Here is a 27,338-nt window from a genome sequence, read left to right as displayed (position 1 = left end):
GGAGTGCGGGTTTTTTTTGTTTTCGAAACGAAAGCGGCGGCCGGCCAGCCACCCGTGCGGTGTGACGTCGGCCGTTGGGTATTGTGCGCTTTGAGCGCCGGGGAGGGATGATGTGTGATTGTTGCGCGCTGCTAGCAGGCAGGCAGAGTGAGCGGGTGTGGCGGACGGACGGGAAGTGGTGGTTTTTTTTTGTTTTTGGGTTGCGGGGCGAGAGGCAGGCGACCGACAAAGTTTGCTCGCGACGGAGAGATGTTAGTGGCCCTGAAAAGGGCCGTTTTTGTTTGTGCGGTGCGGTGCGGTGCGGTGCCGCGGCGCGGTTTAGGCGCGCTCGCCGCGGATGCGGCGCGCGAGCTGGATGTCCTTGGGCATGATGGTGACGCGCTTGGCGTGGATTGCGCACAGGTTGGTGTCTTCGAAGAGGCCGACGAGGTAGGCCTCGCTGGCCTCCTGCAGGGCCATGACTGCGGAGCTCTGGAAGCGCAGGTCGGTCTTGAAGTCCTGGGCGATCTCGCGCACTAGGCGCTGGAATGGCAGCTTGCGGATGAGCAGCTCTGTGCTCTTCTGGTAGCGCCTGATTTCTCGCAGGGCGACGGTGCCCGGCCTGTAGCGGTGGGGCTTCTTGACGCCTCCGGTGGCGGGCGCGCTCTTCCTCGCCGCCTTGGTGGCGAGCTGTTTGCGCGGCGCCTTTCCGCCGGTGGACTTGCGGGCCGTTTGCTTTGTGCGGGCCATGGCGGTAGCGGTAGCGGTAGCGGTAGCGGAGCGGCGTGCGTGGAGGTTAGGTGCGGCGCGGCGTCCGGTGCTGCCTTGACAACGGGCCCGCGCGCCTCCGTGCTGCGCTTATATGCCCTCGGTTGCGCGTGGTGGGGGGAGGGCGGGCCAGAGTCTATATAGGGGGGCGGCGGGCGCGCTGGGCGCAGCAGAAGAGACCGCGCTGAGCCGCCGTAGCGAGAGGACGCTCTGGCTCACCGCAGCTGCTATTGTCTCGCTCGCGCTATTGTTCTCGCGCGTCTTTGTCTGCGCGCCTTTGTTAAGGTGCGTTGGTCAACGGCGTCCGCGTGGCAAAAGCAAAAGCTTGTCTCTCCTGCTGACTACTCGCGCGCGGGTTGGTTAGCGGCAAAATTGTCGTGTTATCTGCTACTGGCTGTGGCACAAATCGATTCAGGAATCGATTTGCGTCACGCCTAGGGAACGTTAGGGCACGCTGTGATCCAGGACCCCCTTCACGTGGGACCAGTCCGCGATCACTAGAGTTAGATATCTACATCTTTTCTTTCTCAATTACAGGTGCCCCATGGACCCAAATAATAGCTGCCTAACCGCCATAGAGGATGTTGTCACGACAGACCGCACTCTGTCGGCGGCAACATCCGCCACACCACCCGCCCACAGCGATACCGCGTCCACGGTCGGCGCTTCTTGCGCCCCCTCAGGCTACCGCCCCATCTCTGCCGTTGAGCTGTATGTGATTATGAATCGCATAGCAAAGCCAGAAACACCCGCAGAAAAAGAGGCCGCGGAAAGGGCGTACGCACATTTCGTGCGCCACGACTTAGCCGCCGCCCGGGCACAACAGCCGCAAACAGAGTCTTCCTTTCCGCTGAGTGAACTGCCGCGCTCGGCCACAGAAGAGGTGATTGTTCCGCCGGGAGCCCTGCTGGGTGTAGCAACTCAAGATGTTGCTGCTCTGGCGGAGGCGGCCCCGAATGGTGTTGCGTCACCAGTCTTGGCTACTCAAGAAGCCAGTGCGCTGCTGATCGCCCCAACGGACAATTCCAGTGAAGAAGCCGCTAGCGCGCCAGTCCTCGCCGCGCAGAGACTGACTGACAGCGACCACCCCAACCCAACACGGCACCCAACAACGCCAGTTCTACTAGAAATTCCTGAAGCCAACCTGGGGACACTTCTATCGGCAGAAATGCCGATGGATGTGCAACAGGCATCACGGAAACGACCAGCCACCTCTGACTCTGAGGAACAAACCGCAGTAACCGCGCCTGAAGGGCGCCAAACAAAAAAGAAGGCTGCTGCTGCAGACGCCCCCACAGCGCCCCCTGCAGCCGAGGAAGACGGTTTTACCGTACCAAACCGGCGGCACACTGCCAAGCCCAAAAGGCTGGAGAAGGTGCTCGCCCCACCGCCAGCCACATCAAATCGGTTCGCAGAGGCAACCGAAGTTGTCATGGAAGCGGAACCCGCCGCCCCAGCACGTAAACACACACGCCCCCCTCCAGTAGTCGTGACGTGGGACGACGAGTTCATGGACCTCCGCCGCATGATTAAAGAAGTGGTGGAAGTAAAGTCATTCAAAGTCCAAGCGAATAACGTCTACAAGATCCTCCCAACATCCATAGACGAGCACAAAAAGCTCATGGATCTCGTTAGGGATCAGGGACTCCATTGCTATACCCACAACACCGAGTCCCTGAAGCTACTAAAGGTGGTTATACGCCACCTGCCAATCAAGATGGACCCTGCCCACCTTAAACAAGAACTCGCGGAGTCGGGTTTTTCCGCGCGCACGGTAGAATTAATGACATCGCCGCGTACGCACAAAAAGATGCCGTTGTTCCTTGTCGTCCTAGTGGACAACGAGGACAACAGGAAAATCTTCCAACTCGACAAAATTGCGGACATCGACGTCTCAGTCGAACTACTCAAGGCCAAAGGCAAGAGGCTTCAGTGTTACTCTTGCCAAGGCTTAGACCATGTTGCACACAACTGCACCATGCCCGCGCGTTGCGTAAAGTGTGCAGGTGCACACCAAAGCCGTGATTGCGTAAAAAAGCGCGACGAACAGCCCAAATGCTGCAACTGCAGTGAGCCGCATGTTGCCAGCTACAGGGGCTGTAACGCATTCAAATCCCGCAAGCGTGGCAAGGCCGCCAAAAAAGTGCAGCCAGGAGTCAGTTTTGCGTCCGTTGCCGGGAGACGGGCTGCTGAACAGCAGGCCCCGCCTCGCGGTGAACGCCGCCTACCCGCCCGCAACCTGCAACCACCTACCAACACACAGCCGGAACCCAGTGCTGCTGGGCTACTCCCACCGCCCCCCCCGACCCGCGCCGAAAATGGACAGGCTGCCCCTGCTGCGCAGACACCCATCGCAAAACAGTGCCAGCCTAGTACAGCCCCAGCGCCACCCGCCACCGCGGCCGCGAGCGCTACCACAGATGATCTGCAGACGCTACTGCAAACATTAAACAGAATCATGACACAACTACCCAGTCTAGTCTCCGCAGCTGCGACGGCCCTCCAGGCCATCGCCCAGCCCCCCAGTCATGGATAACGACCATACCCATGGCCTGACTATTTGCGTTTTTAACGCAAACAGTCTCATACCGCAGCAGGGTGAATTCAGGGAATTTCTATACAGCGAGGCAGTAGACATCTGCCTCGTCTGTGAAACATTCCTAAAACCCGGTGTGCACGTCAGGGTCGCAAACTACAGCTGCTACCGCACCGACCGGCCGACCCACGGCGGCGGAACGGCGGCGTATGTTAGGTCGTCCCTGCGGCACTACCCGGTGCAACTGCCACAACTCGAGCACGTTGAAGCCACCGGCGTAACCGTCAACACGTCTGTCGGCAAGATCACCTTCGTGGCGGCATACCGGCCGCCGCGGGGTGTTCTGCAAGAGGCCGATTTCGACACCCTACTGGACATGGAGGGGAGGCTGTTCATCGGGGGGGACTTTAACGCAAAGTCCGCCTACTGGAACTCCCGCCTCACAAATGTCAGCGGGCGCCGACTTGAACGCGCCGCCCTCAGACACGGCGCCATCATTCTAGGGCCCTACGACCCAACCCACATCCCAGTGCGCGGACAACCAGACGTTCTCGACGTTGCTATACTGAGGGGGGTCGATCGGTTTACGACTGCCGAGACGAGGACGGCTTTGTCATCAGATCACTTGCCGGTGATCTTCGACATAGACGTCGTCGGCGCGGCGGTGCGGGCCGGTCGTCCATCCTTCAAAAATATCAACGTCGAGCACTTCCAAACCGAGGTACGGGAGTACCTCACAGATGCCCCTGATCCGGAGGAGGTGGGGGCGGAAGCCGCCATCACCTCCCTAAATCAGGCGCTCCTGCGAGCTGCAGAGACTGCCACACCTGGTCGCACACGTCAGCCGCAAGACAGGTCGCGTCGCCTCCCGCAAGCAATACGGGAGCTTATAGTTGCGAAGAACCATCTCTTCCGTGAGTGGCAAATAACGCGACAGCCAGAAACGAAACGCCGCGTAAACCGCATGCGTCGTGCCATCACTGCGGCCGTCCGCGAACACCGCAACCAAGCATGGGCCGACCTTGTCGAGTCCCTCGACCCAGATGACGGCAGTGCATGGCGAGTCGTGAGAGGTTTTCTGCGCCGCAGGCAGCGCATTCCCCCCCTGCAACTCGGTCAGGACCACTACTGCGAGCCGGACGCCAAGGCAAGTGTCCTAGCGGACACCTTTGAGGCAAACTTCCGACCCGTGGTAGAAGACATCGACGTGGCCCACGTCCGTCTAGTGGAAGAACGTCTCCCAGTCTTCCTCGAAGCACGAGAGGAGGGTGACAGCATAGACCCCATCACCGCCGAAGAAGTCGCATTGCAACTCCGATCGCTCAATGCCCGGAGGGCAGGTGGCATCGACGGCATCCCGAACTCACTCCTTAGAAATCTTCCTCAGGAGTACGAGCAATACCTGGCCACAGTCTTTAACGAAATCCTGGCCTCGGGTGTCTACCCCTCGGTGTGGAAACATGCCGAGGTGGTGGCCATCCCGAAGCAAGACAAGGACCCCCGGTCGCCATCCAGCTACAGACCCATCAGCCTCCTCCCATGTCTCTCGAAGGTTTTCGAGAGACTTTACGTGCGGCGACTTCTGCAACACGTGGACCAGGAAGACATACTGCCAGACGAACAGTTTGGTTTTCGTGGAGGTCACTCCACGACCCACCAGCTGCTCCGCCTCGTGGAACCAGCTATGAGGGCGCTGGAGACGAGGGAATACCTTGGGGCGGTATTCCTGGACGTCTCACGCGCCTTCGACTCCGTGTGGCATGACGGCCTCGTCTACAAGTTGTTTGTACTCGGGGTACCGACGTCACACGGAGTGCTTCTCAGGTCCTACTTATCTGGCAGGACTTTCCACGTCAGGGCAGAACAGGGAAGGTCCACAAACAGACCCATACGTGCCGGCGTACCGCAGGGATCGGTACTAGGCCCCATACTCTACTCGCTCTTCACTGCCGACGCTCCGCGAGTGAACGGAGTAGAGTTGGCCCTCTATGCGGACGACACTGCTCTGTTCACCCGGAGCATGAACGCGCATACCATGGGGCGTCGCCTCCAGCAAGGATGTGAAGCGCTTGGTGCTTGGGCCACCATGTGGCGCCTTAAATTTAACGCTGGCAAGAGCCAGGCGGTGGCGTTCACGAAGCGCAGAGTGCCGCCAAACCTAGAAGCCCTACACATCGCGGGAGGCCCCATCCCGTGGTCAAAAACAGCTACCTACCTCGGAGTGAGACTAGACCAGCGGCTCACCTGGGCCCCACACATCCAGTGGATCCGAAACAAGGCGATAGGGCGGCTTCGTGCACTCTATCCCTTGTTAAACCCGGAGTCCACATTGCCCTCCCGTCACGGCATCACGCTGTATCTGACACTGGTACGTCCAGTGTTAGAGTACGCGGCCGTGGTGTGGGGCAATGCCGCCGACTCCTCGATACGATCGCTACAATGCGTCCAAAACAAGGCGCTGAAGCTTGCGCTGGGCCTTCCCAGGTTCTACCCAACCACCTTTCTCCATGAAGACACGGGCATCCTGACGTTGCGGGACCGATTCCGAGTCCTAGCACGTCAGTTTTACCAAAAAGCGGGTCAATCCCGCAATCGGCTCATTCGGGGCTTGGGCCAGCAGCAACACCATCGACCAACTACCCGTTGGCCGGACCTGTTGCGGGAATAACCCTTCCCCCAACAACACCAGGACCCACGAGATATACACCGAGAGGACCCCAACAACAGTTAGGAAGTCTTTTCAAAAACATCTCTTTCAGGTCCTGCAGGAACAGCACACAAGTGCTTACCCTGCTCACACACGTGCCTCAGGTAGGCACATGAGTAACGGAGTCGGAGTCGGAGTCGCTGGGCGCAGACCGTAGCCGACTCGCCAGCCGCTGCAGCTGCTGTTTGTGCACGTTTTGCTTTGCCCGAGGAAGGAAGGATGACAGGCCGCGGCAAGGGAGGAAAGGGGCTCGGCAAGGGTGGCGCCAAGCGGCACCGCAAGGTGTTGCGCGACAACATCCAGGGCATCACGAAGCCCGCCATCCGCCGCCTGGCTCGCAGGGGCGGCGTGAAGCGCATCTCTGGTCTGATCTACGAGGAGACCCGCGGGGTGCTGAAGGTGTTCCTGGAGAACGTGATCCGCGACGCGGTGACGTACACTGAGCACGCCAAGCGCAAGACTGTGACGGCCATGGACGTGGTGTACGCCCTGAAGAGGCAGGGGCGCACCCTGTACGGTTTCGGCGGTTAGGCTGCGTCGCAGCGGGCGCTGGCCTTCCCGCGGCCGTGCTTGTGGGTGGGAGAGACTAGAAAACGGCCCTTTTCAGGGCCACCACACTGTTCGGAAGTTGAAAAGTGCGAAAGAGTCTGTGTTGTTGTTGCTGCGTGTGTGCGCTGTGTTGTTTGTTTGTTTCTTTCTTTCTTTCCGTTTGAGCGACGTGATGTGACTGGGAGGGGAGAAGGAAAGGAAACGTGTCATGTGGCTGGCTGTGTGTGGAGCTGCTTCGTTTGTGTGTTTGTTATTGTGTGTCTTTGTATCGATCGCGACGGAGATGGCGGGCTGTGTGTTGTTGTGCGAGAGGCGGTGATTATTTGCTTGCGTGGTTTGGCTCTGTGTGTTTGTTTGCGGCGGCGGCGTTGGGGTTTCCGAGGCAAGGCGTGTGGGCATAGGCGGCCGGATCAGCTGTTTCGTTCGTGTCGACGGCCGTTGCGCGCGGGAGTGGAGGGCGGTGTGTCGACACGCCTCCCTTTAACAATGGTCATTATTGCTGCCGTTGTCGGTTTGGAAGGCGACTGCGACCGTGCAAAATGTGTGTGTGTGTGTGTGTGTTTTGGGCCACACGGGCTGTGTGGACGACAAGATGGCGGACGTGCGCCGGCGGCGGCTGTGCTGTGACGGTGCAAAGTTAAAACAAAACAAGGTGCGGCGAGGACGACTGAAATTTTGCTTTGGACGTAGGTTTGTGTGGTGGCCCTGAAAAGGGCCGATTGTTGTGGGCCGAGCCGGCAAAGCGCGTTGCGTGCAGGGGAGCACGCGGCGGCTGCGATTGCCTGGCCTCCTTTAGGCCTTCTTCTCGGTCTTCTTTGGCAGCAGGACGGCCTGGATGTTGGGCAGGACACCACCCTGTGCGATGGTGACGCCCGACAGGAGCTTGTTGAGCTCCTCGTCGTTGCGGATGGCAAGCTGCAGGTGGCGCGGGATGATGCGCGTCTTCTTGTTGTCGCGGGCCGCGTTTCCGGCCAGCTCGAGCACCTCAGCCGCGAGGTACTCCATGACGGCGGCGAGGTAGACGGGCGCCCCGGCGCCGACGCGCTCTGCGTAGTTTCCCTTGCGCAGGAGGCGGTGGATTCTGCCGACCGGGAACTGGAGCCCAGCCCTGCTTGAGCGGGACTTTGACTTGCCCTTGACTTTGCCTCCCTTTCCGCGTCCGGACATGGCGATGGGCTAGCGACGGTGCACACGAAACGGAAACGAAAACGACCGGTGCGAGCGGCAGCGAGTCGAGCAGCGGAGTGCGTGCCGGCGCAGCCGGGGTGGGGGTGCTTTATGGGCTCGGGTGCGGCGGCCGGTTGCGCGCGCGCCCCATTGGTCGGCGGCCGCAACAGGGCGAGCTGGTAAAGGTGCGGCGGCGGCTGGCGGCGGGTGCCACTGTGTGGGGAGACGCTGACTAGAGCGGAGCGCTTGCTACTGGTGTTGCTGCTGCCGTACGTTGGTTCGAGATGCCGCCCAAGACTAGCGGGAAGGCCGCCAAGAAGGCTGGCAAGGCGCAGAAGAACATTTCGAAGGGCGACAAGAAGAAGAAGCGCAAGAGGAAGGAGAGCTATGCCATCTACATCTACAAGGTGCTGAAGCAGGTGCACCCTGACACGGGCATCTCGTCGAAGGCGATGAGCATCATGAACAGCTTCGTGAACGACATTTTCGAGCGCATTGCGGCCGAGGCTTCTCGCCTGGCGCACTACAACAAGCGCTCGACCATCACGTCCCGCGAGATCCAGACCGCTGTGCGGCTGTTGCTGCCTGGCGAGCTGGCCAAGCACGCCGTGAGCGAGGGCACGAAGGCGGTGACCAAGTACACGAGCTCCAAGTAAGGAGGTGGCTCTGGAATGGAAGGAAGGATGGAGAAGGCTCCTCCGTTGCGAGAGCGGCAAAACGGCCCTTTTCAGGGCCACCAACTTGCCTTTTGCGGGAAGGGCGGAATTGTTGTTGTTGTTTGTGTGTGTGGACGGCTGTGATGTATGTGTGCATTTTGATTGTGGGTGGGGGGGCGCGTCAAAGCGTGTTGCGCGGGGTACGGCCACGAGGTTGGTCGCCGTGGCGTGGAATGGTGGCACGCCTCGTTGGCGTGGTTTTTGACCCATTGGTGTTGTTGGGGTGTGTGTGTGTGTTACCCGTCTGCGAGGGGGGACAGTGCGATCGGCGACTTTTGTGTCACCGTAACGACGGCCGTTTGCGGGTTTGTTTTTTTGCACATCATACATGGCGAGGGTGAAATGTGAAATGTTTTTGTTTGGTTTTTGTTTTGTTTTTTTGCCGCCCACTATTCCCTTTGCTGTACGCCGAGTTTGACAATGGTGCGACGTAACTGCAGCGTGGAGGTGTGTGAGTGACGTTGAAATGAACGTGCCATTAAGACGCATTGTTGTTGTATTGTACTGTACGTGTACGGCGACACGCACGATGATGTACCATTCGACTCTGATGTTTGATAGCCGTGTCTGACTGATTGCGTACGACGCACGCACACCGATGTCGTCATTCAAGATGCACGCTAGACGACGACGGCGGCGGCGGCGGTGGTCGTTTGTTTGGCGAATGTCTGTACACGTGTTTGTCTGTGTCCATCCGGTATGTATTTGTTTGTTTGAAAGTGTTTTGTGTGTCGGTGACGTGGTCCGATCCGTCGCCCCCTGAGTAACTGTCGATCGGCGCGATAGACCGGCGTCACGCAACTGAACCAAAGTCTTGGGCACACCCGTCATACTGTTGTACACCGTCGCGCTGAGAACGGTAACGAAAGGTTGACGTTGATCGGTCGAATGTCTGGGCAGAACGTGAGGAATGAGGCAAGAGTGCAAGGAGGGGGGGCAAAAGAGAGAGGAAGGGAAAAAGGGGAGAAACGCATTCGTAGAGCAACGGAACGTTCCCGTGTCGGAGGCGTATTGGAGCCGCACTGAAATGCGTTTAACGGCGGCGCGGCTGCAAGTGTCTGCCGTGGTGAACGTTACCTTTGACGGCTGCATTGGGCTTTGCCTTTGCTTTCGCTTTCGCTTTCGCGTTCGCTTTCGCTTTCCCGGATGTACGTAACGTTTGTTGATATGGTTCTGAGGAAGAGTGTATGACAGTGCCGTGCCGTCCATGTTCGTGTGCCCTCCCATTGTGTGTATGCTATTGTCTGTGTACTTGAATGATGTATGTAGGTGTTAGTGGACATGTTTTACCAGTGGGGGGAAATGGATCGTCGATAGTTGCCGTCACTCTGTCACGGTCGAGATGACGCACCCTCCGTACAGAAAGGTGTCGAGAAAGTGAGTGTGTGTGTGCGTCCGTGAATTGGCAGCGTTTGGAGGTGGGCGTGCCCTGCATGTGGCCCGGAAAAGGCTGTTCGTTAGGCGGTAGTGTTGTGTGGACAGGGGAGGGGCATGCGTAACGCTGCTGGCATGGCATTTCGGGAGATGGGAGGGGGCAAACGAGGAAACGAGGAGCGGCGGCCAAAGACGGGACGGGGAGGGGCGCGGTGTGGGTGGCTTGCGCCTGTGCTCGGCGTTGTGGTTTGTGCAAAAGAGGAGGAGAAAAACAATGTGAGTTGCCAGGGAGGGGAGCGGTGTTGTGTTGTGGTTGTCGTGGTGTAGCCGCAGACGCGGCTGTCAGTGAACGTGGCGAGACGGACGGATGCGCGGAGGGGCGGGGGCGGCGCATTTCGCCGGTGCCGTGCCGTGCCGTGCCTGAAAGCCGCGTGGTCGCTGTGTTGTTGGTGGCGTGGGGGCGAGGAGAGTACCGTACGGGTGTGCTTGTGCGCCGGAAATGGCACACTGCGCCCGCCCGTCTTGGAGGCTGATGGCTGTGGTGTGGAAATGGGGCGCGGTGATGTTGAAGCACAGAAAAGAAACCAAGAAAACGGAAGGCGTGATGCGGCGGTGGTGGTGAGAGCGGGAAAAACAAAACAAAAGAAAAAAAACAACAAAAAAAAAGAAGGAAAAACAACAAGAAACAAAAAAGAAAACAAAAAGTCTATCAATATTAAAATGTAAATGGAAATGGACCCAGGTATAACCTCCCTGCACAAATAGCAGAGAGTCCGATGATAATAAAAATGTGCCAGAATGTTAACGTCCCTACAAAACAAACCCAACGATAATATTAATGAAAGAGTGAACCGTATGTAACATTGCAACAGACATAATGAAACCTGATAAATTGTATAAGGGCAGCAGCCGTTGACCTTTGGCCCTGTATTCAGAATAAAAAGAGCCAAAGATCGTTACCCCAATGAAAAAGACACTGAAACACGTATGTAACATAGTAGCGATGGCGAGACATTGTAGCATCTGTGACCAGAGAGTTTGCGCTGGACTGCGCGAGTGTTGCGAGCGGTTCTCAGTCAGTCAGTCAGTCTGTGTAGTTGAGGGCTGTACTCTGTCAGTAGTCGTCGCGTGCAGTACGCTAATAGTCGTCATGCAGAGCGGTCGGTCAGTAGTAGCAGCCGAGTGCGGTTGTGTGATGTAGGCGGTCGGCAACACTGGTCAAGATGGTGAATAAGGTATACTGTTAATTGATATAATCGTTAGATAATGAGAAATTGTATTTATTGTAATTATTCTCCAACAAGTTCCCCAATAATAATTTTTATTTCAAAAGCATTTTTCAAACATTTAATCTTTTATTGAACTAAAGAGTTCGTTCCACTTCTTTGAAGAAAAATGTCACTAAAATCACAAAGAAAGAGAATATTATTATTTGCAATGCAGTTCCTCCAAGCGCTGCGCAACAACCAGAGCAGAAATGTGACATCCATTTATTCGGAGGTAAGACTTTTAATTCTGATTGTTTTGCACAGGGCCAAAGACCGATATTTCGGTTTAATTGAAGTTTCTTGTCACTGAACGGACTTTTGTAAATGTTGTGTGAAGACTTTATATTTGAGTCAGATTGCGAATTGCACATTTTTGTTGCCATTTTCAATACCTCTCATTGTGGGCGAGGTTACAATTAGCGCAATGTCCATTAGCATCCGTAAATAACATTGTCCATTATTTTAAATATTGCTTGGAGGTTACAACACACACACACACAAAACAAAAAACAAAAAAAAACAAAAAATTGCATTTATATCCGCTCCTCAATTGTAGATACCCCTTACACAGCTGTGTGCAATGAATGAGTGCTGGCTGGTAATTAATTGCACTCCTTGGAGGGAAATGCCATAGGAAGTAGTCTTTAAAAAGTGAATGTTTTTCGTTAAGAGACAAAAGTTACTTTAGAAAAAAAGTAATAGTGGGGCTTTTGTTGTTGAACAAAATAAGTACAATGAACATACGTTATCAGATTTGCGCAATGCAGCGTCACACCACCTTTTGATTATAACACAATATACTATACATCGTCCCGAACCGTGACCAGAGTCGCGAGACGAGCAGAGCACGCCGCCGACGCCCGCTCAGTACAACCGTCCACCCGCTACTACTGTCGACCGACTACTACCTCTCCCGACTCGCGCTACAATATATATAACAACTGTTCCTGGCGACCCGGTGCGTGCAACTACTGTCGTCTGGCGCGGTCCAAGCGCCGACTAGCAGCGATAAAGAACTCTCTGGTCAGACAGAGATGCTGTCATGCCTCGCCATCGCTCTGGTAATGAATACATACGTGGTGCAGCGTGCGTACCACCGGAACACGCAGTGGCGGAGCCAAAGACTGTGTTGTCGAGGTCGAGTGCGAGTGGGAAGAGAGGCAGCGTCGGCACGGAGATGCAAGCGAGCGCGAGACGCACGGGGGCTGCGGCGTGGCGCGTTTGCGGTCGGCGCCTTTGGTGGCAACGGCCGGGACAAGCAGCGGTGTATGGTGTGGTGCGGGGCGGACAGGGGCGGCGGTGGACGGGGAGGAGGCGGCGCGACGACGGCATGGGGGCGAAAACGGGACGGGGGACGGCGGATGTTGAGAGGCGTCACGCGCGGACAGGACACAGACACAGAGACACACAGATTGGAAAGGGAGGGTGCGCGGTAGTAGTTGGGAATGTGCGTACCGTGCGGGATGGGAGTGGGCGAGGAACACGGTCGTGGCCCCTGTTTTGGGTGCGTGTGATGACGTCGGTGTGTTGTGGGAAGGGAAGGTGCTGTGGCGGCGGCGCGTAATGGGCGTAGGCCGAAAAGAGAAAGGAACGTGGGCAGTGTGTTGGCAAGCGTCGGTTCGACTGCGACGTTGATGGGCAGGGCAGGGCAAGGTTAATGGTGGTAGGAGTAGGCGTGTGGGCGCAAAAAATCTGCCGCTGCAGGCGGTGCCGTAACCGCCATGGCGGGAAGGAGAGAGGGCCAAAGAAAGAAAGAAAGAAAGAAGAAAACAAAAAAAAAAAAAGGAGGGGGGGGGGCGAAAGTGGAGAGGCGGTGGTGTGAGAAGGGCGGGGGCGGAAGGAAGGCAGGAAGGACAAGAGGCGAGGCGACGGCTTGCTTTGTGTATCGGTCGGTCTCTGGCTATGCTTCGTTTTCTGCAGCAGGGTCGGTGCGCGGCGTGGCTCGCGGCAGTGGGAACGCCTGGTGGCTGGACGGCCAGCAATGCGGTTGGATGGGCGGCCACAGCACCGCACCTGTGCCCGAGGAGGAGACGCTGGCGGCGGGCCCTGAGGTGAGGCCGGCTCGGCTGGGGCTGTGGATGTGTAGGTGTGCGCCGCTGCTGCAACAACGAGTAAAACGCGAGAAGAAGGGATGGCGGTAGAGAGGAAAAAAAGAAAAAGGTCGTGTTGTGTTGATGCGCAGGCAGACGCGTACAGAGGGACGAGCCCGGTCTGCAGCAGGGTGTGGCCGTGCCGAGTGCAGAGCAGCGGCGGCTCGGTTCGGTTCGGCCCGGCCCGGCGGGCCGCGCTGTTGTCGCGGACGTGAGCGCCCCCTGGCGGGTGGCCGGAGGCGGCGCGGCGTGTTGGACGTGTGGCTGGTGGCAGTGCACAATTTGCGAGTGGCTGGCGGTGTGGTGTGGCGGTTGGCGCGTCGGGCGGCGGAGAGGTATGTGTTGCGGGCGCCCTTTGCTGCGCTGCGTCGTTGCGTGTGCCGTACAGGGCGGGCGCTTGTCGACTGTGTGGGCGGTGTGGCGAATTGGCGTGAAACGGCTGCCGAGAGGTGTGTGGTAGCGAGCCGGTCGGTGGTGTCAGTGCGAAGGGGAATGTGCGTGCGTTTGGCGGTTTCGGTGTGCTTTTTGCGGCGTGAGAGTGGGAATTAGTGGGGCCGGCTGTTGTGTTGGTTCCGTGTGTCTTGTGTCGCGTAGCTTGATGGCAACGTGGAAGGACGCCGGTTTCGTTTCGAGCCTTGCGTGTGGTTGTCGACGTTGACTGGTTGGCGTGTGCCGATGCACGTGCATGTGTGGGTCGCGAGTGCGTTTTTGGCTGGCTGTGTGTGTGTGTGTGTGTTTTGGGGGGGGAAGGGGGAGGCGGTGGTGAAAGTGCAGTCGTTGCCACGGGCGTCGTCGGGTGGGGCTGGGGCTGTGCGTCGTGGCGGAAAGGTGGTAGGTTGCGGGAAGCGAGCCCGTCGTTGACGGTGTCGCGTGAGTTGTGAATCGAGTGGGGCGCGGGGCGCGGGACAGGAGCAGCGTGCCGCTGCGTCGTGGTCGTCAGCAGAGGCTGTGCGTGTGCTTGTCCTTTTTGTGGGCGGTTCGTGCGAGGCGTTTTTGTTTTGTGTTGCCCTAGTTGTTAGTTTATTTTGTTTGTGTTTGTTATTTTGAGACGACGACTGGTTGGTGGCGTGCGCGCGAAGTGGCGGTGTGCGCTTCCCGTGTCGTTTGTGTTGTTTGGTTTTTTTGTTTTTGTGTGTTTTTTTTTTTTTTTTTTTTTTTTTTATTTTTTTTTTTTGCACTGGGCCCCGGTGGGTGGGTGCGTGTGTGTCGATTGCCGGCTGGCGAAAGGTGCGCCATCGGCGGGGTGGGTCGCCGGCACAAGTAGAGGCGGCGGCGTTGTTGCTGTTGTTGTGTGGTGTTTGTTTTGTTCGGCTGTGTCGGCGAGCTGTGTTGCGGTGCGTGTGAATGGTGGTGCAAAAGTGCTGGCGTTGGGGCTGCGACTGCGACGGCGACGGCGGCGAGCCGCGGGCGCGCCATTGATAGTGATGTTGTGAACAGCGGCTGTGTACGGTAGTGGTGTTGTTGTAGCACGACGTGCATCCGGGCCGGCGCGGAAAGCGCAGTTGCGGGCGGTTGCCCTTCGGTGCCAGCCATGTCGCGTGAGCGGCGGGTTGCTCTGGTGTCGACACGTGGTGCTCTGGGTTGTTGTGTGGTGCCCTTTGGCCGGTGGGGGTGGTTCGCGTGTGTCTCGTTCGCGCTCGGTGTCTGGTCGTGGTCGTGCTGCTCCCCCGTCTGTCGGCGGTTTCCGACGTCGTCTGTACGTTTTTGTTCGTTTGCGGCGTGCCTGCCGACGTCGTCCCGTCGCGACCTTTCAACCGAAAGTGTGGCGCCCGAAGGTGAACGAACGTAACCCTGACCTCGGCGCTTTACGCTGAGCCGAGCGAACCGAACCGAACCTAACCTGTGGTGTGGCGAGGTGAGCTCAGCCTGTGAGCCCCTAACGTCTACGTAAGGTAAGCTGTCCGGCTCACGCCTCACGTTTTTGAACGCTTTTTTAACCTACGTTTGACGCTTCTTAACCTAGCACTGACCCCTTAACCTAACGTGTAACCTAACCTAACCTAACCTAACCTAACCTAACCTAACCTAACCTAACCTAACCTCTGACGCCTGACGTGTTTGAATGCTTAACCTAAGTTTGACGCTTAACCTAACCCAAGTCCCCTTAACCTAACCCACGTCCACCTAACCTAACCTAACCTAACGTAGACGTGTAAACGTAATGTGTAACGCGTAACGTGTAAGGTCGGCTGTCGTGTGTGCTTGACGGCAGATTGGGTTGGTCTGTAGATTCGGATTGCGGTTTGCCTCGGTCGAGGGGTTGGGTCGGAAGCGGCGAGGGGCGGCGGCGCCTGTTGCGCAGGCGGCGTCCGTTTGCGGCGGGCAATTGTTGAGAAACGGCTGTGAATGTTGGCGGGCGAGAGGAGGAGGACGGCGCGCGATGTGGCCCGACGGCTGCGGGCCGATCGGGAAACGGCGGGAGGGCGACGGAAGGCGATGGGGCGGCGGAGGCGCGTTTGCACGGCCGTCATCGCCGCACGCCTCGGCTTGTGTGGCTGTGGCGCCGGCCGCGCTGGCCGGGCTGCCGCGGCGACGGTGTGGGAGTTTTGCCGAAGGTTTGGCCATTGTGGCGGGTCGTCGGCTGGGGCTGTGGGGGCGGCATTTGGGCGGGGGCGGCGATTCTCGGCGGGCCGACCCAGGCTGTAGCGCGCGGTAGCTGCAGTTTGGCCGTGGTTTGCGGCGCTGCCGTGGCGACTGGTTGGCGACTGTGGTGTGGCTGTGTGTAGCCCCATCCTCGGTGGTTTGAAAGGCGCGGGCGGTTGTGGCGCAGGTTTGGGGCTGCTCCGCACAGGCTGTCGGACGTTGGGCGGTAGCAAGCGCGGGAGGCGCGGCGCGGCGGCGCGCAGAGTGGCGGCCGCTCTCTCGGCCGTCCGCGCCCGCCCGCGACACTGGCTGGGCCTTGTGATTCTCTGCTCTGCTGCTGTGCTGTGCTTGCGTGCCTGCCTGCCGTCCCGCTCGCTCTCGCTGTGTGTTACGCGCGTCGTCGAAATGGCAGATCAGGCGGCTACGAACGAGACTGCTGCGGCACCCGCCGCCACCGGCACTACGAAGAAGGCCAAGTCTGCGTCGTCTGCGAAGAAGCCGCGCGCCAAGCCTGCGCACCCGCGCACCTCTGAGATGGTGACGGCCGCCATCAAGAGTCTGAAGGAGCGCGGCGGGTCGTCGCTGCAGGCGATCAAGAAGTACATAGCCGCGCACTACAAGCTGGACGCGGAGAAGCTGGCGCCGTTTATCAAGAAGTACCTCAAGTCGGCCGTCGTGGCGGGCGAGCTGGTGCAGACGAAGGGGAAGGGCGCGTCCGGCTCGTTCAAGCTTGCCGGCGCCGGCGGCGGGGGGGCGGCCGAGGGCGGCAAGGCTCGTGCTGGCGGTGCCAAGAAGAAGCGCGCCGCTCCGGCCAGCAAGGAGAAGAAGGGCGCCCGTGCGGCCGGCGCAAAGAAGGCTGGTGGCGTGAAGGCGGCGACCGGTCGGAAGGCGGGCGCCGCCAAGAAGGCGTCTGCGGCGTCGGCCGCGCCCGCGGGTGCGAAGAAGGCGGCTGCGGCCAAGCCGGCCAAGGCCAAGTCGCCGTCGAAGGCGAAGAAGGCCGCCAAGGTTCCGACGAAGAAGCCGAAGGCGCCGCGCCCGAAGAAGGCGACGACGCCGTCTAAGGCGAAGGCTTCGCCCAAGAAGAAGAAGTAGAGTAGAGGAGAAAGAGATGGGAGAAAGGAAGGGTTTGGCGCTTGACTCCGTCGTCCCCACCCCCCGTCGTCGTCTAGTGGCGCGCAAGAGACGCGCGGCCCAAAACGGCCCTTCTCAGGGCCATCAAAGCACGTCGGGGAAGGTTTTGATTGTCGTGTTGCGTTTGGTGTGGGTGTCTGTCTGGCGTTTCTGTATGCCCGTGGGGATGCTGTTTGCGTGCCGTGGTGGTTGGATTGCGGGGGTCGGTGGCGGGTGTGGGCGGCGGTAGCGGTAAGCGGTGTTGTTGTTGTTGTCGTGGTTGATTGTCGCCGTGTTTGTGGCGGCGGCCGACGGTTGGTTTTTCTGTCACGTTGTTTTGTTTGAATACGTTGGTTGGCTTGCCTGCGTTCGTTCGTCTCGGATGTCTGTCTTGTCGAGTCGTGTCTGGTCTTTGTTTTGTTTTGTTCCTTTGTGTGTGTGTGTGTGTGTGTTATGTTTTGCAACGGGGGGCACGTTGAGATGTGGAAGGAGTCGGCGGGGATTTCGGTGGCGCGTAGAGCGAGCGAGCGCGCGCGCCTGCCTGGCCGTTGGCCGTCGGAGTGGAGTGCGGGTTTTTTTTGTTTTCGAAACGAAAGCGGCGGCCGGCCAGCCACCCGTGCGGTGTGACGTCGGCCGTTGGGTATTGTGCGCTTTGAGCGCCGGGGAGGGATGATGTGTGATTGTTGCGCGCTGCTAGCAGGCAGGCAGAGTGAGCGGGTGTGGCGGACGGACGGGAAGTGGTGGTTTTTTTTTGTTTTTGGGTTGCGGGGCGAGAGGCAGGCGACCGACAAAGTTTGCTCGCGACGGAGAGATGTTAGTGGCCCTGAAAAGGGCCGTTTTTGTTTGTGCGGTGCGGTGCGGTGCGGTGCCGCGGCGCGGTTTAGGCGCGCTCGCCGCGGATGCGGCGCGCGAGCTGGATGTCCTTGGGCATGATGGTGACGCGCTTGGCGTGGATTGCGCACAGGTTGGTGTCTTCGAAGAGGCCGACGAGGTAGGCCTCGCTGGCCTCCTGCAGGGCCATGACTGCGGAGCTCTGGAAGCGCAGGTCGGTCTTGAAGTCCTGGGCGATCTCGCGCACTAGGCGCTGGAATGGCAGCTTGCGGATGAGCAGCTCTGTGCTCTTCTGGTAGCGCCTGATTTCTCGCAGGGCGACGGTGCCCGGCCTGTAGCGGTGGGGCTTCTTGACGCCTCCGGTGGCGGGCGCGCTCTTCCTCGCCGCCTTGGTGGCGAGCTGTTTGCGCGGCGCCTTTCCGCCGGTGGACTTGCGGGCCGTTTGCTTTGTGCGGGCCATGGCGGTAGCGGTAGCGGTAGCGGTAGCGGTAGCGGAGCGGCGTGCGTGGAGGTTAGGTGCGGCGCGGCGTCCGGTGCTGCCTTGACAACGGGCCCGCGCGCCTCCGTGCTGCGCTTATATGCCCTCGGTTGCGCGTGGTGGGGGGAGGGCGGGCCAGAGTCTATATAGGGGGGCGGCGGGCGCGCTGAGCCGCCGTAGCGAGAGGACGCTCTGGCTCACCGCAGCTGCTATTGTCTCGCTCGCGCTATTGTTCTCGCGCGTCTTTGTCTGCGCGCCTTTGTTAAGGTGCGTTGGTCAACGGCGTCCGCGTGGCAAAAGCAAAAGCTTGTCTCTCCTGCTGACTACTCGCGCGCGGGTTGGTTAGCGGCAAGATTGTCGTGTTATCTGCTACTGGCTGTGGCACAAATCGATTCAGGAATCGATTTGCGTCACGCCTAGGGAACGCTAGGGCACGCTGTGATCCAGGACCCCCTTCACGTGGGACCAGTCCGCGATCACTAGAGTTAGATATCTACATCTTTTCTTTCTCAATTACAGGTGCCCCATGGACCCAAATAATAGCTGCCTAACCGCCATAGAGGATGTTGTCACGACAGACCGCACTCTGTCGGCGGCAACATCCGCCACACCACCCGCCCACAGCGATACCGCGTCCACGGTCGGCGCTACTTGCGCCCCCTCAGGCTACCGCCCCATCTCTGCCGTTGAGCTGTATGTGATCATGAATCGCATAGCAAAGCCAGAAACACCCGCAGAAAAAGAGGCCGCGGAAAGGGCGTACGCACATTTCGTGCGCCACGACTTAGCCGCCGCCCGGGCACAACAGCCGCAAACAGAGTCTTCCTTTCCGCTGAGTGAACTGCCGCGCTCGGCCATAGAAGAGGTTATTGTTCCGCCGGGAGCCCTGCTGGGTGTAGCAACTCAAGATGTTGCTGCTCTGGCGGAGGCGGCCCCGAATGGTGTTGCGTCACCAGTCTTGGCTACTCAAGAAGCCAGTGCGCTGCTGATCGCCCCAACGGACAATTCCAGTGAAGAAGCCGCTAGTGCGCCAGTCCTCGCCGCGCAGAGACTGACTGACAGCGACCACCCAAACCCAACACGGCACCCAACAACGCCAGTTCTACTAGAAATTCCTGAAGCCAACCTGGGGACACTTCTATCGGCAGAAATGCCGATGGATGTGCAACAGGCATCACGGAAACGACCAGCCACCTCTGACTCTGAGGAACAAACCGCAGTAACCGCGCCTGAAGGGCGCCAAACAAAAAAGAAGGCTGCTGCTGCAGACGCCCCCACAGCGCCCCCTGCAGCCGAGGAAGACGGTTTTACCGTACCAAACCGGCGGCACACTGCCAAGCCCAAAAGGCTGGAGAAGGTGCTCGCCCCACCGCCAGCCACATCAAATCGGTTCGCAGAGGCAACCGAAGTTGTCATGGAAGCGGAACCCGCCGCCCCAGCACGTAAACACACACGCCCCCCTCCAGTAGTCGTGACGTGGGACGACGAGTTCATGGACCTCCGCCGCATGATTAAAGAAGTGGTGGAAGTAAAGTCATTCAAAGTCCAAGCGAATAACGTCTACAAGATCCTCCCAACATCCATAGACGAGCACAAAAAGCTCATGGATCTAGTTAAGGATCAGGGACTCCATTGCTATACCCACAACACCGAGTCCCTGAAGCTACTAAAGGTGGTTATACGCCACCTGCCAATCAAGATGGACCCTACCCACCTTAAACAAGAACTCGCGGAGTCGGGTTTTTCCGCGCGCACGGTAGAATTAATGACATCGCCGCGTACGCACAAAAAGATGCCGTTGTTCCTTGTCGTCCTAGTGGACAACGAGGACAACAGGAAAATCTTCCAACTCGACAAAATTGCGGACATCGACGTTTCAGTCGAACTACTCAAGGCCAAAGGCAAGAGGCTTCAGTGTTACTCTTGCCAAGGCTTAGACCATGTTGCACACAACTGCACCATGCCCGCGCGTTGCGTAAAGTGTGCAGGTGCACACCAAAGCCGTGATTGCGTAAAAAAGCGCGACGAACAGCCCAAATGCTGCAACTGCAGTGAGCCGCATGTTGCCAGCTACAGGGGCTGTAACGCATTCAAATCCCGCAAGCGTGGCAAGGCCGCCAAAAAAGTGCAGCCAGGAGTCAGTTTTGCGTCCGTTGCCGGGAGACGGGCTGCTGAACAGCAGGCCCCGCCTCGCGGTGAACGCCGCCTACCCGCCCGCAACCTGCAACCACCTACCAACACACAGACGGAACCCAGTGCTGCTGGGCTACTCCCACCGCCCCCCCCGACCCGCGCCGAAAATGGACAGGCTGCCCCTGCTGCGCAGACACCCATCGCAAAACAGTGCCAGCCTAGTACAGCCCCAGCGCCACCCGCCCCCGCGGCCTCGAGCGCTATCACAGATGATCTGCAGACGCTACTGCAAACATTAAACAGAATCATGACACAACTACCCAGTCTAGTCTCCGCAGCTGCGACGGCCCTCCAGGCCATCGCCCAGCCCCCCAGTCATGGATAACGACCATACCCATGGCCTGACTATTTGCGTTTTTAACGCAAACAGTCTTATACCGCAGCAGGGTGAATTTAGGGAATTTCTATACAGCGAGGCAGTAGACATCTGCCTCGTCTGCGAAACATTCCTAAAACCCGGTGTGCATGTCAGGGTCGCAAACTACAGCTGCTACCGCACTGACCGGCCGACCCACGGCGGCGGAACGGCGGCGTATGTTAGGTCGTCCTTGCGGCACTACCCGGTGCAGCTGCCACGACTCGAGCACATTGAAGCCACCGGCGTGACCGTCAACACGTCTGTCGGCAAGATCACCTTCGTGGCGGCATACCGGCCGCCGCGGGGTGTTCTGCAAGAGGCCGATTTCGACACCCTACTGGACATGGAGGGGAGGCTGTTCATCGGGGGGGACTTTAACGCAAAGTCCGCCCACTGGAACTCCCGCCTCACAAATGTCAGCGGGCGCCGACTTGAACGCGCCGCCCTCAGACACGGCGCCATCATTCTAGGGCCCTACGACCCAACCCACATCCCAGTGCGCGGACAACCAGACGTTCTCGACGTTGCTATACTGAGGGGGGTCGATCGGTTTACGACTGCCGAGACGAGGACGGCTCTGTCATCAGATCACTTGCCGGTGATCTTTGACATAGACGTCGTCGGCGCGGCGGTGCGGGCCGGTCGTCCATCCTTCAAAAATATCAACGTCGAGCACTTCCAAACCGAGGTACGGGAGTACCTCACAGATGCCCCTGATCCGGAGGAGGTGGGGGCGGAAGCCGCCATCACCTCCCTAAATCAGGCGCTCCTGCGAGCTGCAGAGACTGCCACACCTGGTCGCACACGTCAGCCGCAAGACAGGTCGCGACGCCTCCCGCAAGCAATACGGGAGCTTATAGTGGCGAAGAACCATCTTTTCCGTGAGTGGCAAATAACGCGACAGCCAGGAACGAAACGCCGCGTAAACCGCATGCGTCGTGCCATCACTGCGGCCGTCCGCGAACACCGCAACCAAGCATGGGCCGACCTTGTCGAGTCCCTCGACCCAGATGACGGCAGTGCATGGCGAGTCGTGAGAGGTTTTCTGCGCCGCAGGCAGCGCATTCCTCCCCTGAAACTCGGTCAGGACCACTACTGCGAGCCGGACGCCAAGGCAAGTGTCCTAGCGGACACCTTCGAGGCAAACTTCCGACCCGTGGTAGAAGACATCGACGTGGCCCACGTCCGTCTAGTGGAAGAACGTCTCCCAGTCTTCCTCGTCGCACGAGAGGAGGGTGACAGCATAGACCCCATCACCGCCGAAGAAGTCGCATTGCAACTCCGATCGCTCAACGCCCGGAGGGCAGGTGGCATCGACGGCATCCCGAACTCACTCCTTAGGAATCTTCCTCAGGAGTACGAGCAATACCTGGCCACAGTCTTTAACGAAATCCTGGCCTCGGGTGTCTACCCCTCGGTGTGGAAACATGCCGAGGTGGTGGCCATCCCGAAGCAGGACAAGGACCCCCGGTCGCCATCCAGCTACAGACCCATCAGCCTCCTCCCATGTCTCTCGAAGGTTTTCGAGAGACTTTACGTGCGGCGACTTCTACAACACGTGGACCAGGAAGACATACTGCCAGACGAACAGTTTGGTTTTCGTGGAGGTCACTCCACGACCCACCAGCTGCTCCGCCTCGTGGAACCAGCTATGAGGGCGCTGGAGACGAGGGAATACCTTGGGGCGGTATTCCTGGACGTCTCACGCGCCTTCGACTCCGTGTGGCATGACGGCCTCGTCTACAAGTTGTTTGTACTCGGGGTACCGACGTCGCACGGAGTGCTTCTCAGGTCCTACTTATCTGGCAGGACATTCCACGTCCGGGCAGAACAGGGAAGGTCCACAAACAGACCCATACGTGCCGGCGTACCGCAGGGATCGGTACTAGGCCCCATACTCTACTCGCTCTTCACCGCCGACGCTCCGCGAGTGAACGGAGTAGAGTTGGCCCTTTATGCGGACGACACTGCTCTGTTCACCCGGAGCATGAACGCGCATACCATGGGGCGTCGCCTCCAGCAAGGATGTGAAGCGCTTGGTGCTTGGGCCACCATGTGGCGCCTTAAATTTAACGCTGGCAAGAGCCAGGCGGTGGCGTTCACGAAGCGCAGAGTGCCGCCAAACCTAGAAGCCCTACACATCGCGGGAGGCCCCATCCCGTGGTCAAAAACAGCTACCTACCTCGGAGTGAGACTAGACCAGCGGCTCACCTGGGCCCCACACATCCAGTGGATCCGAAACAAGGCGATAGGGCGGCTTCGTGCACTCTATCCCTTGCTAAACCCAGAGTCCACATTGCCCTCCCGTCACGGCATCACGCTGTATCTGACACTGGTACGTCCAGTGTTAGAGTACGCGGCCGTGGTGTGGGGCAATGCCGCCGACTCCTCGATACGATCGCTACAATGCGTCCAAAACAAGGCGCTCAAGCTTGCGCTGGGCCTTCCCAGGTTCTACCCAACCACCTTTCTCCATGAAGACACGGGTATCCTGACGTTGCGGGACCGATTCCGAGTCCTAGCACGTCAGTTTTACCAAAAAGCGGGTGAATCCCGCAATCGGCTCATTCGGGGCTTGGGCCAGCAGCAACACCATCGACCAACTACCCGTTGGCCGGACCTGTTGCGGGAATAACCCTTCCCCCAACAACACCAGGACCCACGAGATAAACACCGAGAGGACCCCAACAACAGTTAGGAAGTCTTTTCAAAAACATCTCTTTCAGGTCCTGCAGGAACAGCACACAAGTGCTTACCCTGCTCACACACGTGCCTCAGGTAGGCACATGAGTAACGGAGTCGGAGTCGCTGGGCGCAGACCGTAGCCGACTCGCCAGCCGCTGCAGCTGCTGTTTGTGCACGTTTTGCTTTGCCCGAGGAAGGAAGGATGACAGGCCGCGGCAAGGGAGGAAAGGGGCTCGGCAAGGGTGGCGCCAAGCGGCACCGCAAGGTGTTGCGCGACAACATCCAGGGCATCACGAAGCCCGCCATCCGCCGCCTGGCTCGCAGGGGCGGCGTGAAGCGCATCTCTGGTCTGATCTACGAGGAGACCCGCGGGGTGCTGAAGGTGTTCCTGGAGAACGTGATCCGCGACGCGGTGACGTACACTGAGCACGCCAAGCGCAAGACTGTGACGGCCATGGACGTGGTGTACGCCCTGAAGAGGCAGGGGCGCACCCTGTACGGTTTCGGCGGTTAGGCTGCGTCGCAGCGGGCGCTGGCCTTCCCGCGGCCGTGCTTGTGGGTGGGAGAGACTAGAAAACGGCCCTTTTCAGGGCCACCACACTGTTCGGAAGTTGAAAAGTGCGAAAGAGTCTGTGTTGTTGTTGCTGCGTGTGTGCGCTGTGTTGTTTGTTTGTTTCTTTCTTTCTTTCCGTTTGAGCGACGTGATGTGACTGGGAGGGGAGAAGGAAAGGAAACGTGTCATGTGGCTGGCTGTGTGTGGAGCTGCTTCGTTTGTGTGTTTGTTATTGTGTGTCTTTGTATCGATCGCGACGGAGATGGCGGGCTGTGTGTTGTTGTGCGAGAGGCGGTGATTATTTGCTTGCGTGGTTTGGCTCTGTGTGTTTGTTTGCGGCGGCGGCGTTGGGGTTTCCGAGGCAAGGCGTGTGGGCATAGGCGGCCGGATCAGCTGTTTCGTTCGTGTCGACGGCCGTTGCGCGCGGGAGTGGAGGGCGGTGTGTCGACACGCCTCCCTTTAACAATGGTCATTATTGCTGCCGTTGTCGGTTTGGAAGGCGACTGCGACCGTGCAAAATGTGTGTGTGTGTGTGTGTGTTTTGGGCCACACGGGCTGTGTGGACGACAAGATGGCGGACGTGCGCCGGCGGCGGCTGTGCTGTGACGGTGCAAAGTTAAAACAAAACAAGGTGCGGCGAGGACGACTGAAATTTTGCTTTGGACGTAGGTTTGTGTGGTGGCCCTGAAAAGGGCCGATTGTTGTGGGCCGAGCCGGCAAAGCGCGTTGCGTGCAGGGGAGCACGCGGCGGCTGCGATTGCCTGGCCTCCTTTAGGCCTTCTTCTCGGTCTTCTTTGGCAGCAGGACGGCCTGGATGTTGGGCAGGACACCACCCTGTGCGATGGTGACGCCCGACAGGAGCTTGTTGAGCTCCTCGTCGTTGCGGATGGCAAGCTGCAGGTGGCGCGGGATGATGCGCGTCTTCTTGTTGTCGCGGGCCGCGTTTCCGGCCAGCTCGAGCACCTCAGCCGCGAGGTACTCCATGACGGCGGCGAGGTAGACGGGCGCCCCGGCGCCGACGCGCTCTGCGTAGTTTCCCTTGCGCAGGAGGCGGTGGATTCTGCCGACCGGGAACTGGAGCCCAGCCCTGCTTGAGCGGGACTTTGACTTGCCCTTGACTTTGCCTCCCTTTCCGCGTCCGGACATGGCGATGGGCTAGCGACGGTGCACACGAAACGGAAACGAAAACGACCGGTGCGAGCGGCAGCGAGTCGAGCAGCGGAGTGCGTGCCGGCGCAGCCGGGGTGGGGGTGCTTTATGGGCTCGGGTGCGGCGGCCGGTTGCGCGCGCGCCCCATTGGTCGGCGGCCGCAACAGGGCGAGCTGGTAAAGGTGCGGCGGCGGCTGGCGGCGGGTGCCAGTGCCAGCCAGCCATTCCGAGGTGGGACTGCGAAGCGGACGGACGTGCGTCTACCTGTGCTCCGCGCCGCTATTGTGCTCCCAGCCCTGGAAATCCCCACCGCGCGCTCTCGCCGCCTTTGTCCAGAGCTCGCCTCGTTGCTTGCTTCTCGTGTGCTTGGTCGCCGCCTCGCGTGCTCGCGCTATAGCGGCGTGTTTTGCCGTACCGTCGGGGCTAGCGGGTTGCGCTTTGTTCTGGGTTTCCGGACGTGGTCGAGTGTGTGTTTTCAGGAAAAGCAAAACTGTCGATTCTAGAAAAGCAAAAGTCGTGTTGCACACTCAAGACCGGGGACGGAATTCTGGACCACTGAGCGCTCGTTCTGACATGGGATAGATCGAGAAGAAAGAAGAACATCGCGCCGCAAGTAGGCGACTATAAATCAGCGATATTGTTCGAGAATTTCTGTGCCATAGGTGTTAGGGAAGCTGCAGTCCAGGGACCCGCCGAGCCACACAGTCAAACAGACTGACTGTGAGGCCCTTGGTGGTATCCCGCGCCTGCTAGGTGTAGGGAAAGGTCACTGGCACGGAAATTGTCGAAATATAGGACAAATTCAGTAAACCGTTTCGTTTCACGGTTGCCCCACTATGGGGCACCCACAGGATCGACATCCAAGCGGCGACTCACACAGTGTGGACCCGACATCTATCGCGACTACATCATCATCTCTTTCTTCATCTATGGACCACCCACCCCCATCACCATCTTCAGTCACTAGCTCGGACTCTGACAATCTTGTCATTGCCACCGACAGTGACAGCAGCTCTATCTCGTCACTGGGCGAGGGACGTCTGCGGCGAAGCGGGAGGCTGCTTCAAAAACAGGAAAAATCTGGGCAGCCCCTGCAACCCGCTATTGCAGAAGAAATTCAACTGCACACGCCACCTGCCTCAGCAAAAGAAAACCCAAAACACGTCGAAACGGCAGAACAGGTAAATCCTGTTCTGCCACAGCAATGCCAGGGCACAGAAATCGAAATCACGAAATCTGACCGCCCCCAAAAACCAACAGATATCAGTGCGAACGCAGAAAGCGCAGCACCAACGCCAAAGGCCACCCAGACGACGTCAGAGGGCGGCAACAGGGGACAGGAGAAAATAAGTACAGTAGCTCCCCAGGCGCAAGGGGGCCCCACACAAAATAGAAACCAAAGAACTAACAGAGGTCGAAGGGTTCCCCCTATCACTGTGTTCGAGACCAAAGGGTACACGACCTTGATAGGACAAATTCAAGGAAAGCTAATGGGTGCCCTCAGTACCACGTACAAGGGTGATAGCATTGTCTATCAGGCTACTAACCCAGAGGATTTCCAATACCTCAAGCAAGAATTCAGGAAGCGTAATCTAGAATTCTTCACGTACAACGACGACCCGAAGAGTACACTGAAGGTCGTCGTTAAAAGACTGACGCCCTACTGGACCCCAGAGGACGTCAAGAACGCACTCGCCGAGAAGGGCTTTCCGGTGCAAGACGTATTCCAAATGTCTAAGCCGCAGACAGAAATCGATGACTCTGGAAACATAGTATCAGCGCCAAGACGAAAAACGGCCAATTTCCAGGTCAATCTATTGAACACGGCGGAGGCTAGGAAAATATTCAAAGTGGAGAGACTACTTCATATGAAGGTTACCATAGAATTATACCAAAAACCAAGTGGGCCGACACAGTGCTATCTATGCCAGAGATTTCGACATGGGGCAAACCAATGCGAACTCGCCCCCAGGTGCGTTAAATGTGCAGGACCGCATCTTTCTGGCGCCTGCACAAAGAAAAGAGAAGAACCGGCCATATGTGCCAACTGTAGGGGCAACCATCCAGCCTCCTTCAGGGGCTGCCCAGAACGACTGAAGATCGTCCAGGCGTGGGAGCGACAGCGAGCATCAGCTCCTAGAAGGCAGGAACCACTTCCTAGGGCGCCACAGAAAAACTCCAACCCCCCTCCAGCACTATCCATGGAAGAAGTAAACCCCCCACCATCCCCGACTCCTACTAGAG

The 27,338-nt window shown here is 58.6% G+C and overlaps 1 protein-coding gene across 1 annotated transcript; it reads left to right on the top strand.

Annotated features, from left to right (window-relative positions):
• The first annotated feature begins 1,291 nt into the window (after positions 1-1,291).
• LOC124579201 (titin-like) lies at positions 1,292-25,903 on the top strand. The gene is made up of 3 exons (XM_047131240.1): positions 1,292-2,298; positions 18,676-19,684; positions 25,757-25,903. The coding sequence occupies exons 1-3, from the start codon at positions 1,292-1,294 to the stop codon at positions 25,901-25,903; spliced, it is 2,163 nt and encodes a 720-aa protein (XP_046987196.1).
• The last annotated feature ends 1,435 nt before the right edge of the window (positions 25,904-27,338 follow it).

Source organism: Schistocerca americana, unplaced genomic scaffold (genome assembly GCF_021461395.2).
Source record: "Schistocerca americana isolate TAMUIC-IGC-003095 unplaced genomic scaffold, iqSchAmer2.1 HiC_scaffold_302, whole genome shotgun sequence".
NCBI lineage: Eukaryota > Metazoa > Arthropoda > Insecta > Orthoptera > Acrididae > Schistocerca > Schistocerca americana.
The sequence above is the reverse complement of the archived record's forward strand: the minus strand, read 5'-3'. Positions and strand labels throughout refer to the sequence as shown.

Coding starts and splice junctions, on each gene's coding strand:
- LOC124579201 (XM_047131240.1), top strand. CDS start 1,292: ATGGACCCAAATAATAGCTGCCTAACCGCCATAGAGGATGTTGTCACG. Junction 2,299..18,675: donor AAAGAAGTGGTGGAAGTAAA/GTCATTCAAAGT, acceptor TCTCAATTACAG/GTGCCCCATGGACCCAAATA. Junction 19,685..25,756: donor TGATTAAAGAAGTGGTGGAA/GTAAAGTCATTC, acceptor TCTGTGCCATAG/GTGTTAGGGAAGCTGCAGTC.